The 14,212-nt window shown below is 39.9% G+C and overlaps 1 protein-coding gene across 1 annotated transcript in view; it reads left to right on the forward strand.

Annotated features, from left to right (window-relative positions):
* Positions 1-599: 599 nt before the first annotated feature.
* LOC106756413 (ubiquitin carboxyl-terminal hydrolase 14) overlaps positions 600-14,212 on the forward strand; it is a 19,961-nt gene continuing 6,348 nt past the window's right edge. Inside the window, exons 1-11 of the mRNA XM_014638835.2 lie at positions 600-879; positions 1,425-1,596; positions 1,910-2,022; positions 2,127-2,463; positions 2,679-2,773; positions 3,988-4,121; positions 4,200-4,256; positions 4,341-4,418; positions 5,296-5,350; positions 5,436-5,477; positions 5,840-5,920. Coding sequence (XP_014494321.1) covers positions 769-879; positions 1,425-1,596; positions 1,910-2,022; positions 2,127-2,463; positions 2,679-2,773; positions 3,988-4,121; positions 4,200-4,256; positions 4,341-4,418; positions 5,296-5,350; positions 5,436-5,477; positions 5,840-5,920 — 1,275 coding nt within the window. The 5' untranslated portion in view covers positions 600-768. The remainder of the gene's footprint in view (positions 880-1,424; positions 1,597-1,909; positions 2,023-2,126; positions 2,464-2,678; positions 2,774-3,987; positions 4,122-4,199; positions 4,257-4,340; positions 4,419-5,295; positions 5,351-5,435; positions 5,478-5,839; positions 5,921-14,212) is intronic.

Here is a 14,212-nt window from a genome sequence, read left to right on the forward strand (position 1 = left end):
AGAAATTTCCAGATTTTAACAAAACTCACGAATTGGAACATACCCGTTCAAAACACAAGTTTGATCGGTGAGAATGGAAGTTCTCGACACCAGGATAGCTTGTATACAATTTGATTATTGATCAGATGAATTAAAATGAAAGATTTTTGGAGAAAAGGAAGATGATTTTAGAGAGAATGAAGAGAAAAGAAGACTTCTGAATTTTGGAGAGAAAGTATGTATGCAAGAGAATGACTGGAGGTTTTAAAAATTTTATTTAAATACTACCACCGACCGCGTCCACTCCAAAATCATACACCTGTCTTCTCCCATTTTTGGGTGATGACACTTTTACTTAAAAATAAAATTGAAAATAAAAACTATACATGACATATAGGTATAGATAAAAAATAAAAATTATTAAAAAATATTTTTATGATTAGAATCTTTTATAATTTTAATCCTAATTGTACTAATTTTTTTAATTAATTTTATTATAATAATTATTGTGTAACTATCATGAAAAAAATGTTGTACCTCTAAGAGTTCCATCACCGGTTCAACCCGGTCCGTTTTCGAAATCTCATTTGCATTGCAGCCGTATTAAAAACAAGAAAGTTACACTGTATTGAAGCAAAGGCACCTAGTGAGTGAGACTATATTTGCTTCGTGGAATGACTTGAGAAGGACTCCTTTCTTTCTCTATTTCTCTCTCTTTCTCATATCGCGTTTCTTCTTTTCATTTCTTGTTGTTCCGCGCGAGGGTTTTCCGGTGGTGTCTCTGTCACGATGACAATCGAACCCTTGGATTTGCTTCGCTCCAATCTCGCTCGGGTACGGATCCCCGAACCGACCAATCGCATCTACAAGCACGAATGTTGTGTGTCCTTCGACACTCCGGTGATGCTTTCTTTCCTTCGTATATACTTCTGGAAATGATGAGTTGTTGTTTAAACCAGCTTCGTTTAACACTTCGATTGTTGTAATTTGGTTTTTCTTCTCGGAATTTGAAGGCATTAAGTGATTTCTGATATCCGCGCCGTTTGTTTAGTTAACTTTTGTTTGAAATTTTTGACATTAGTTTTTGTGACGATTGTTGAGTGGGTGGCAGCGGGGGAAGGATTGAGAATATGCTGGTGTTTTTGTTGTTGTTTTCAGCATTGAGAATTTAAATGCTAATGTGACTGGTTTTTGATTCCTCTTACTAGAAGTGATGGATATTTTAGTTGTTACGGCATGGGAAGTGATGAGAATATGCGGAAGTGGTTTGTGGTTGTTCAGCACAGCAGCATTGGGAATTTTTTATGTTAATGTGAATAGTTTTTTATTCCTCTGATTGGAAATGATGGATGATTTAGTACGTTACAATGTGTTTAGAGCTTCACGATGCAGGAAATTGATGCGCGGTGCTGATTTTTTTTTATTTTTTTTATGATGAAATTTAGAGGTCGGAAGGTGGTTTGTTCATCGACATGTGCACTTTTCTTGCTTTTGGGAAGGATTTTGTTGGTTGGAATTACGAGAAGACCGGAAATCCTGTCTATTTGCATATAAAGCAGACTAAGAAGTTAGTTCCAGAAGACAGACCTTCTAAGAAACCTACCCTCTTGGCTATTGGTGCGTTAGTAAAAGAAACAATTCCTTCTTGGCCTTATTTTCTTATCCTACATCTCTGATTAACTTTATGATGATTTTGTGTTTGTTTGCAATCTTTGTTCAGTTGTTAAACATGACTTCTCTATTTGTCATTTATAAATTCTTGTTTGTCACACTGTGGTATGTAGCTTGAACATTCTAGGTATCGGTTGTGGAGTTATCACTTTGGCAGTTTTGTGAAGGCTAGATGGTTATTAGTTCCAATAGTGAGTTTTTGACAAGAAGCTGTTCTGTTTTTGTGTAACATAATTTTATCCCTCTTATTAATTTGTAGGTATTGACGGGGGATTTGATAATAATGAGCCCGAGTATGAGGAAACTCATAGTGTAGTTATATTACCTGAGTATGTTTCTCTTCCATTCCCTTCTGTGGAATTGCCAGAGAAGGTACATATTCTCCGCTTTTGTTTTTTTGTCTGTTTAATCCCCCTTTTACTGATTAAGGAGAAGTGGAATTTATCCATCTTATACATTTGCCAAAAATGTTTTAGGTAAGGTTGGCAGTTGATGCTATCTTACTAGCTGAGGGTGCTGAACGAAAGGAGGAACTTGCAGCCTGGACTGCTGATAAAAAACAAGTTAGTTCCTATGCAATGAATTTACAACAGATTGACAATGGTGTTGTTATTCCGCCATCTGGGTGGAAATGTGCTAAATGTGACAAGACAGAGAATCTTTGGCTAAACTTGACCGATGGAATGATACTTTGTGGGAGGAAAAACTGGGATGGAACTGGAGGGAACAACCATGCTGTTGAGCATTACCGGGAGACAGGCTACCCTCTTGCTGTAAAGCTTGGGACTGTCACTGCTGATTTGGAAGCGGCAGGTGATGCCTTCTTGCTGAATACAGTGTTTTGGCTTTTATATGTTATTTATTATTATCAATGTCTTACTTGTATGAGTGAAGTCTGTAATTGTGAAAGGAAAATGTTATACCAAAATATATGGTTCCTTATAATCTACGTATGCTCTATGCTATAAATGATGGTTATTTTTCCTGTGCTGTGTGCTAATTATGGCTAATGTATTGTGGCAGCTCAGATGTTTTCTCCTATCCAGAGGATGAAAGTGTCTTGGATCCACAACTAGCCCAACATCTGGCTTTTTTTGGCATTGACTTTTCATCGCTACAAAAGGTTAGTTATTCATCTTCTAGAGATACTTTTGCACACACAATCAAGATATATGTTGAAGATCTCATATCAATTAAAGTATGACCACATTATCTTATATATAAGTGGGTGCAAACCTTCCTAACTTAGTTTTGAGATTGAGTTAGACTTATGTTCATTTTATAATGTGGTATCAAATCATATCCTAGTAAGGTTTGTTAGGTATGTCGTTATCTTTATTGGACCTCTCCCATAAATATGCGGGCTAACACTCGGAATGTCTAGTCCTCATTGTGAATGGATGTATAGGAGATCCTGGAACACCCAAGAGAGGGTTTGGGCATAGCATAAATAATAAAAAATGTGAATAATAAAATTTACATAAAGGGACATTGACATAACATAATATCTTTTTATTATACATTGATGTTTCTGAATCAATGATACAATTAAACTAAAAGATAAACCACATAACTGGACGTATGAGTTTACAAAAGGAAATTATACAAAGATTCTTTCTAAAAGATAATTAAGCAACTTAAAGCCGCATGAAAACTTTAAAGCAGCTTCATACATATTGTATAATTCATTCCTGAGCTTGTTCATTTGGAATATGTATTAAACTCTACAAAACTGGTTTGTTAGGTGAGGATTGCACCTCACTTAAATATTATAATTTGGTCTTAGTCCTAGTCAATGTGAGATCTCCAACAAGATTTAAGGACACTTTTGTGATATCTTACAGCTTCATGGTGTATTTATATAGTCACTATTTTTCCCTATGTATTTGGTAGACATTACGTCCATGGAGACATATTATTGAAATAATATCCTATGTTGGACCTTTAGTGTTTTCTTAATTTCTACAAGTATTAGTTATAATGTTGAGATTGGAGACTTGTATATGTAGGGTTTGCTATTTGAGATACTTTGTTGTAGGATACCTATGAATATGAGTGTTTGGGTTTTTTATGTTTGCCTTTCACATTTGTATTATATATATATATCTTATCATTCCAAACAACAAAATTTAAATAGTAACGTCACCCACTGTTTGGAGGCAATACTTCTTTGATGGATGCTGTTTAAATGTATTGCTGAGGTTGAATATTCAATTAGATGCTTGAGAATCAGGTTTTGTCTTATTACTCGAACAGGCATTGTAAGAGTGTACTTACCATTAATTAAATATTACTTGACTCATAATTTTTTTTCAAATGTCATTTTCTTATGTTCAGACTGAAATGACAACTGCTGAAAGAGAACTCGATCAAAATACTAATTTTGATTGGAATCGAATACAAGAAAGTGGACAAGAAGTATATCCAATTTTTGGACCTGGATATACAGGGTTGGTCAATATTGGAAACAGGTAGAGTTGGTCCCTGTTATATGCTGCTCATCATAAAATACTAGTTTGACACTTATATTGCGGTTTGTTTTCTTGCAGTTGTTACATGGCAGCAAATATGCAAGTTGTATTTTCAACAAGATCCTTCATATCACGGTCTGTGCATGTCTTTAATTTTCTTGCAACTGTCTGTTGGAACCTTGTTTCCATTTTCTTCAATTTCTGTTGTTTCATTCTTAGGTACTACTTGAGCCAAAGTCTAAAGAAGGCATTTGAGATGTCTCCTGCCGATCCAACTGTAGACCTAAATATGCAGCTGTAAGTGCATGTTTGGATATTTTGTGTGTACAAAAGCATATGACCAAAGTCATAGAACTTTTTGGCTTAAAGCCATTTTTATGTATATAAATTAACAAAATCATAGTGCTAAGTAGCTAGCTTGTTTTAGTATCCTCCTCAGGAGGATTCCTGTCAAGGTGATGCTATTCCATGTACCAAACCTAATTAGACACTCCTGGATTAGTTTCTTCATACACATTTGTTTGCAAAAGGACTTTGCTCATCCGACACTAATTTTCATGACTGCCAATATAGTAGTACTGGCTCATTTAAGAATATACACAAGTCATCCAATGCATTATATTTGGGTGATGACCTAGCAATAGCACACACAATCCATCTCATAAGTGATCTATGTTTAGGGTTTCAATACTTAATTCAGCCACTGATTCCATGTCAAGCATCTTATGACTCATGCATATCTATAAATATTCATATCCTTTTGGATTTTTGATTCATGAAATATTTCATAAAAAAAATGAAAGTTTCATTTGTTGTAGTTTACATTATTTAAATATATACTTGTATACATGAGATATATGATTCCTTACAGTAACCAGAATGGGTGTGGTGCGGGTATACTGTTTTGATAGCATTTGTTTAACTGCGTATTTAGGTGCTTCCTTTTTATTATAATTCAGTTTTACTGTGGTAAAGATGGATTTGATAGGTTATTTTTGTGTACATAATTCAATGTGTGTAATGGTACTTGTGAGTGATAGGAGAATTTTTGTTTCCTACTTGAAAGAAAATGTATATAAAAATAGGTTTTCATGGAAGAGATGCTTTTTTTTTTTATTTATTTAATTATTATTAGAATTTATAGAAATTTAATTATAGTTTTATTTATTTTCAGGACAAAATTGGCACACGGTTTACTTTCTGGCAAATATTCTGTTCCGGCATTTGAAGTAGGTCCCCGTAACTCAGTAAATATCAATCAAAAATTTATTTAGACTCTTTCCTAATCATAAGTTACTGTTATCTGGCACACAGAATGATGAAAAAGAAAACACTGTAACTTCAACGACAACTGCTGTAAGCTTTCTGGCTCTTCAATGATTTTAAAATCCTTACTCTACATTTTATTCTAGTGATTACAGAATTTCCATAAATTGATTGAGTACTTATTTGTTTGTTTGTTCATTTCTTCCCCCTTTTTTTTTAAATTTTTTTCTAGGTTTATGTAGTTTAGTGCTTTCCTAGTTTTTTTTTTTTTGATAATTTATTTTTGGCATGGCATGAACTTTAATTAGGATGGGGTTATTTGTGTTGCTATGCCTTTTGGTTGAAGTTTTTCAGATAATGTTTTTTCTCATCCTCTTTGACATGTCTTGTCTTGATGCATTTTCTTTACTCGTTTATTCTGTCTACCGATGGCTACTTTCTTCAAACATTAGAAACAAGAAGGGATACGTCCACGGATGTTTAAATCGGTAATAGCTGCCAGCCATCCTGAATTTTCATCTACCCGGCAACAGGTATGTTTAGTAACTATTTTTTCCCCTAACCATGTACCAATGATATATGCATTTGATATTTTTCTGTTTTATATGTCAAGTAATTATATGAATTTTCGGATGCAAACTTAAGTTGATGCAGTAAAAATATCATTAATGCTTCAGATGTATCTTTGAATTATGTTATTGATTTCTTACAATTATTAGGGAGTAAATCCGTAAGAGCTATCAGATAGACTCTATAAAGATAGTGAATGCGTTATTGGTGCAAGGAAGTGAGGTTGTGACTGTTAATTGAAAACATATGTAATACTTAAGTTACAAAGGTCGTTAAAAACAAAAGCCAACTAACTACGAGAAATGAAGCACTTTTGTTCCCTTAATAGATTAAATAGATGCATAATTCACAGGCAATGAAACATATTTATTGAGTCCGAAGATTGAATGATGTGATAAAACATCAATTCCCTCAAACATAACCACAATACGTGCATGCATTTAGCATTAAGTTTGACATGCTAATGGTGTACTATTTTGAATTTTCAAGTAGCAGAATACTTCCCATTATCTTAACATGAAATAGATTCTTCGATTCTTCAAATTGTCTCTTGAAGATGAAGGCAAATTAGATTCTAGTTGTCTATATAGGAAGTTCTTTATTTTCTATACATTTATTGCCCAACATTTGTGCACTGTGGTCTTGGTAATGTGTGACCAATTGGTAAAATTTATCATTAATTCACAATCTTCAGTTGAAGACGGAGGCTGTTAAAAACAGGGTTGAAAATAGCATGTCATAGTGCCATTGTGTAGCTGGGCAGCCCCTGGCAGTGCAGTCTAATCTCACAGCTGTAGGGCAAAAACTAGAGGCTATAGCAGACTGGATAGAATTGCTACTAATTTTCTTTTCCTGAAACCAGGTTACCTGTCTCACCATCTGATACAATAGAAGGTGGAGGAATTCTATAAATAAGACCTGGTTATGGGTCAGGGAGGTATTGTTAGGTTTCTAATTAGGAAACCCAACCACAGTGCACTCACTCACACAGAACACCAGAAAGAATGAAAGAATTCTGTATATTCACAAGCAATCACAATATACAATTGAATGTCATGAGAGCATAACCTCTCAATAGAGTTTAAAGAACCCGTTATGTATTCTACAATTCACAAAAGTCCCCTTCTTCTGCTAAACAGATGGTATTTATAATACCATCCTTTCTCGCCTCTAACTAACAACTACTTAACTGTTAAGATAGTTAAGTCACCTAACTCTCTCCCTTCTCCTGTAAACTAACCATGGTCTATCATTACCCTCCACCCCAAGTTCAACCTTGTCCTCAAGGTTAAATTCTGGGTATTGATCACGCATGGTAATGACATCCTCCCATGCAGCTCCATCGTGTCCCCCTTCTTGCCACTCAACCAGCACTTGTGGATCCTCCTCGTCTCCCCTTCTGATTTGCCTTCGGTCAAGCACCTTAGTAGGCCAATAATATGGCCCTTCCCTTGTAGATCTTTTGGCAGCTCCTTCTTCGCAGTCCTATCTCGCACTACCTTCAATTAGGAAGCGTGAAAAACCGGGTGTATATGAGCTGATGTGGGTAGCTGGAGTTTATAGGCTACTTTTCCCATCTTTTGTTCAACCTGGTAAGGACCGTAATACCGTGCCCCCAACTTGGGGTGTAGTTTTGAGGGCATCAACATCTGCCGATGTGGCCTAATTTTGAGATATACCCAGTCTCCCTCCTCAATATCTGTTGCCCTCCTTTTCTTATTGCTTATCTAACCATTAGTTCCTGTGCCCTCACCAAATGAAACTTCAATTGTTTCAAAGCTTCGTCCCGTGTTTGTAATTCTTGAGCAACCTCTTCTACCGCCATTTCCCCTAGGATAAACCGGTGTAATGAAAGGGTCTGTCGTCCATACACCACCTAGGGAGTACACTTTGTAGCCCTTTGGAAATTGGTGTTATACCAGTATTCCGCCCAGGGTGAAACCCCACTCCACCCCTTTGGTTGTTCCGAGCACAAACAACGCAAATATCCCTCCAAAACTCTATTCAACACTTCCGTCTGCCCATCTGATTCAGGATGGTATGCCGTGCTTATCTGCAACTAGGTTCCTTGTCTCTTGAACAACTCCTTCCAGAAAATGCTCAGAAACAGAGGGTCGCGGTCACTTACCACTGAAGCTGGTATCCCATGTAATCTTACCACTTCATGGATGAATGCATCAGCTATGGTGCGTGCTGAATATGGTGGTGCGTGCTGAATATGGGTGTTTTAGTGGCACAAAATGGCCATATTTGCTGAGTTGATCGACTACTACCATCACTGCATCAAATCCATTCGACTTGGGTTGTTTAACTATAAAATCCATGCTGATTTCTTCCCACACAGCATTTGGGATGGGTAACGGTTGCAGCAAACCCTGTGGGGAAGACGTGAGGTACTTATGCTGTTTACATACCAAGCATCCCGCCTCATAATATGTCACCGACTTCTTCATTCCTACATAGTAAAGTGACTGGGCCACCCTCCGATATGTTTTGTATATCCTTGAATGCTCCCCTATCTGGGTTAGATGGAATTCGGCCAAAAGTTTTGGAATCCACATGGACTGGGCTGATATCACCAGCCTTCCTTTGTAATGAAGCTTCCCATTTTCTAACGTGAAAGGAAGGTGTGAGTCTGGGTTCTTCCTAATTTCTTCCACTATCTTCTTCATATAAGTGTCCTTCTTTACCTCCTTCATTTCCTCTTCAAAACATTGGCAGTAGGATCTGGACAACATCCTCAGTTCTTTTCCCTCTTCCTCCGGTTCCTCCACTCTCTTGGACAAAGCATCTGCTGCTCTGTTATTCTTGTCTGCCTTATACACTATTTCAAAATCGTACCCAAGGAGTTTGGCTAGCCAATTCTGCTGGTTTTGGGTGGTGATTCTCTGCTCCAACAAGTGCTGCAAGCTCTTTTGGTCCGTGTGCACAACAAACAGCTGCCCAAGTAAGGTCACCAGTGTTGTATGGCCATCAAGACCACCAGCTCTTTCTCGTAGATTGAATTATTTAATGATCCAACAGATAAGGTTTTGCTAAAGTACGCTATAGGCCTCCTGTCTTGTGTCAGGACCGCCCCAACTCATCCCCCCGAGGCATCGCATTCTATGTGAAAAGGCTTCTCAAAATCGGGTAACATCAGTACGGGTGCGGTGGTCACTGCTTCCTTCAATCGTCTCATAGCCTCTTCCGCCTTCTCGCTCCATTTGTACTCCCCTTTCTTCAATAATTCGATTAAGGGCTTAGCCATCTTGCCATAATCTTTTGACGAAACGACTGTAATATCCTGTCAACCCAAGGAACCCCCTCAATGCCTTCACATTCCTTGGTTTTTCCCATTCTAACACGGCTTTAACTTTCCCTGGTCCATCTCTACCCCTTTCTTTGAGATCAGGTGGTCGAGGTATCCAATCTGAACTCTTCCAAATTCGCTTTTCTTCTGATTAGCGATCCAACTTTTCTCCTCCAACCTCCTCAGCAACATCCCCACGAGTTTTAGATGCTCAGCCCATGTTTGGCTCTAAATTAGAATATCATCGAAGAAAACCAAAACGAATCTCCTTAGGTAGGGTTGCAGCAGCTCATTCATCGCACTTTGGAAGGTTGATAGGGCACTGGTCAAGCCGAATGGCATGACCACAAACTCATAATGCCCCAAATGTGTTCGAAAGGTTGTCTTTGGTATATCCTTCTCTCCCATGCGTATCTGTGATATCTAGATGTCAGGTCCACCTTGGAGAAGAACCTCGCCCCTCTCAACTCGTCTAGCAACTCTTCTATAACGGGGATTGGGAACTTATCGCGAACAGTGGTGCGATTCAAGGCTTTGTAGTCCACAAAATCTCCAAGAGCCATCCTTCTTTACCAGTATAACAGGACTGGAATATGGGCTGGTACTGGGCCGAATCACCCCGGTTTGCAGCATATCTGCCACCTGCTTTTCTATCTCGTTCTTCAAGACATGCGAATACCTATAGGGTCTTACATTTATCGGGTCTACTCCCTCCTTCAAGGGTATTTGGTGTGCCATATGTCTCTCGGGTGACAACCCTTTTGATCATGAAACACCCCTGCATGTTTCAGCACTTCATCCATCTCCTCTTTGTCTTCCACCAAGATTAACATCCTTAGACCCCTTTCTGGGCATTGATGCCCCGGCCCAAATGGCCCCCCACACCGGAAACACTTGCCCTCTTCCCTAAGCTTCATGTACTCTGCGTAAGGCAAGTTGCGAAAACTTCGCCCTTTGTTTTCGATGTTATTTGACGTCGTCCCACTCGTCTGAGTTAGTTCCTGCCGTACTAAACTACTACTCCCTGTCGAACCTACTCGCTCTGGGTTTTGACGTACGGGTTCAACTCGCGACATCGACCCCATAGGTCTACTCCAGTTCAATACGCTTCTGCCCGTTCCTCCTGTCTTTGGCCCCCCATGCAAGGCTTCTCCGTCTCGCGCCATGCGCATCGTGTCCATCAACTCCTGAGGATCCAGTAGGCGTACTTGGTTGCGTATTGGTTCCTGCAATCCCCCCATGAAATAACCCAGCAGTGTCTCCTCCGGCACCTCCTAAGTCTGGGCGACCAAGATCTCAAATTCTTTGATAAATTCATCCACCGATCTTGTTTGCTTGGTGGTGGTCAGCCTTTGGAAAACCGTTCCCCGCTTCTTTCCCCAAATCTTGCGACAATTGCTTCCTTCAACCCTGCCCACGATTGATTTCGGGCTTTCTCCTTCCAAAACCGAAACCAGTACCCAGCGCTGCCCTCCATGCTAACATAGGCCAACCTCACTTTCTCCTCATCCTCCGTCACCCCTTGCAAGTCAAAGAATCTGTCTGCCCGATGGATCTAGATAAGAGGGTCCGGTGCTTCGAAAGTGGGTAGTTCCACCTTTTTCCTCCAATTGACCATGCTCTCCATTCGTCCACTCCCTCCACTGCCATCGTCCTCCCCTGTTTTCTTAACATTCCCATTAACAGACGCCTCACTATCCTCCGACTGTGGTTCGTCTTGTCGTCGACCTTTCTCCCCCAGAATTTTCGCAGTCTCCTTTAATTCTTGGCGGATTGCAATTGTATCTTGGCGCAACGCTCCCGTCTCCGCCTTAATTTCGTCAATCGTAATCTCTACTGTCTCCAGCTGTCCCTCCATCACATTGAATCTTCCGTCAACTCTTCCCTCCATTGGTATCCCACGCTTCCCTCCTTCGGATCCGACAGGTTGGACAAAATGTTAGGTTTCTAATTAGGAAACCCAACCACAGTGCACTCACTCACGCAGAACACCAGAAAGAATGAAAGAATTTTGTATATTCACAAGCAATTACAATGTACAATTGAATGTCACGAGAGCATAACCTCTCTCAACAGAGTTTAAAGAACCCGTTATGTATTCTACAATTCACAAAGGTCCCCCTCTTCTGCTAAAGAGATGGTATTTATAATACCATCCTTTCTTGCCTCTAATTAACATCTACTTAACTGTTAAGACAATTAACTCACCTAGCTCTTTCCCTCCTCCTGTAAACTAACCATGGTCTATCAGGTATAAAGTATATTTTTGTGTAAAGTCAGGACTTAATCCTGTAAAGAGAGGTTATGCTCTCAAGGAGGGAGGTTATGCTCCCAAACCCATTCTTGTAAAGAGTACTTTCACAGTGAATAATAGACAAATCCCATTCTTTCTTTACTGTTTTCTATCTATTGTTACTGTTCTTGTTAGGTTCCAAACCCAGAAACCAAACAAATTGGTCCGACCTTCCGGATCGAAGTGGGGTGGATCAAGCACCAGCCGTTTTCCAGAAGCTGCTGGATTATCAAGAAACTGCAAAATCATCAGGAGCGCTGTCGAGTATCATTAGGAGACAAGTGTCAGAGAATCAAGAAGGGATAAAAAACGTTACCAAGAAACTGCCATATTCGAAGTGGGGGTGAAGGGTCAAGAAGCTGCCGTTTCCAGAAGCTGTTGGAATCAAGTAGTCAAGAAACTGCCAGATTCGAACCAGCTGCCGTGGGGCGGGGGGTGTCGGTTTAAGAAGTTACCGTTTCAAGAACCCCAGATTATCAAGAAACTGTTGGATCCCAAATTAAGTGCGAAAGCGAACCATGGGCGAGAGCACTGAGGGGAGACTAGAAGCACTGGAGATTATGATAGGAGGAATGAAGGTGGAGTCCGCCGCAATACGGTGGGACTTGTAGCAGATAATGAGGGTACTCGGGACGCAGACGAACCACAATGACGGGCAATCTGACGATAGCTCCGTTAAGGAGAATCAGTGGCGAGGAGAGGAGGAATACGGAGGAAGAGGGGTTGGTAATCGACCAGAGGGGCAGAAACAGTGGCGGAAACATGGGGAGCCACCCGTCTTTGAGGGGATCGATCCGCTGAACTGGATCAATCACGTAGAGATATTTTTCGAGCTTCAAGGAGTAGCGGAGGAGGAGGAAGTGCAACTCGCGTACATAAGCATGGAGGGCAGCGCGTGTTATTGGTTAGAGCTTGGAAGGAGAAAGCCAAAGAAAGCCAAGAATCGTTCTTGGGATGGTTTGAAGCAAGGCCTGGTGATAAGGTTTGGAACCATCGTTGAGTGTTTGGTGACATCCAAACAGAAGGGGGTGGGTCGAACGAAGAAGGTGGAGGAAGAGCAACGGTTGGGATGTTTTCTTAGGGATTGCAGGAGGACATTCGGGGCTAGGTGCAAATACAAGACCCACAGGAACTAATGTCCACCATAAGAATTGCCATGGATATTGAGGAGTGCTAGGGAGGCACAAAGGTAGAGAACAGGAGCGAGATAGAAGATGAGTCATTTGGGGACAAACGTAAGGTGCGGGTGCCATGCGGACAGAGGCCATAGAAGTCCAGTCGTCGGAGGGATGAACAAGCGGTGAGGTTACATGGTTCGAGGCCAATCGCTATCACCCAGGCGATCGAGTGTTGTCGAGCGGTCCGAGGTCGAGCACTATCCCAGGTGAGTTTGCTGAGCGGCCCGAGACAAAATTAGAACTGAAGCAGACAGAGTTTTCCACTCTCTCGGCTGGAGGCCCTATTTAGCCAAAAGCGATGATGCTGCACGGTTCGATAGGGGACCGAACGATATTGACCATTTTAGGTCGAAACCGAATGGTAGCAGCACGAAGAGGAGAGGTAACCCTAGACTAGAGGAAATTAACTATGGTGTTCAATCAAGGAGGGAAGAAGGTATTCATCAAGGGTGATACAACACTAGCAAGAAGGTGGGGTGAGCCAGAAGCTTTATTACAAATGAAGGAAGTAGGACTATGGACCTTGGTGTGGGATTTGGGGGCAATAGGATGGAAAGAGGAAGAATATAAGATCGTGGAGGAGAAGTTGCCACCTCCTAAGCCGCCGGACCTAAAGTTGCAAGTAGTAGTCAGCGGGTTCTCTCCCTATGATAAGACCACATCACAATGCAATGGGCTAAAGTTTCATTGTTCCAACCTTGAGGGCAAGGTTGTTTTGCAGCGGTGTGTAATGATAGGATACAAGGGGAGAGGACTTAATGGGTTAGAATAGAAGGTGGATGAATTCTATAAATAAGACCCAGCCATGGGTCGGGGGGGTATCGAGTATATTTTTGTATAAAGTCAAGACTAAATCCTGTAAAGAGAGGTTATGCTCTCAAGGAGGGAGGTTATGCTCCCAAACCTATTCTTGTAAAGAGTACTTTCACAGTGAATAATAGACAAATCCCATTCTTTCTTTACTGTTGTTTTCTATCTACTGTTACTGTTCTTGTTAGGTTCCAAACCTAGGAACCTAACACCATTGGTGGCTGTGTGTTTGTTGTCATGTTTGGTGGTGTGTGGTCATTCTCCAGTTGTTCATCCCCTTTGCTTGGGAATTTTTGCCATTGTCTAGGGTTATAAATGCTTTTGAGAAAAGTTGGTCAGACAGGGTGTTGTGCATGACTCCCAATTGGGCTCTTCCATACCCAAAACTGTCTTAAAATTGGGGAAATGGTTCTTTTGCTATTTTTTTAGTATTAGTTATACTTTTGTTAATATTTAAGAATATATAAAAAAGTATAGAAAAACATTAATACATAATTATATAGTATTTGGTTACATAGTAGAGATAAATATGCAGCATATAATACTATATATCATAATAACAATAATAGGTATTAGAATATTAACATATATATGTATATTAATAATAGCAGCAATAATAAGCAATTGAAATACACAAACAGGCACACAAGTGTGTGTGTATATATATATATATATATATATA

The sequence above is a fragment of the Vigna radiata genome, chromosome 2, assembly GCF_000741045.1.
Source record: "Vigna radiata var. radiata cultivar VC1973A chromosome 2, Vradiata_ver6, whole genome shotgun sequence".
In the NCBI taxonomy this organism is placed as follows: domain Eukaryota; kingdom Viridiplantae; phylum Streptophyta; class Magnoliopsida; order Fabales; family Fabaceae; genus Vigna; species Vigna radiata.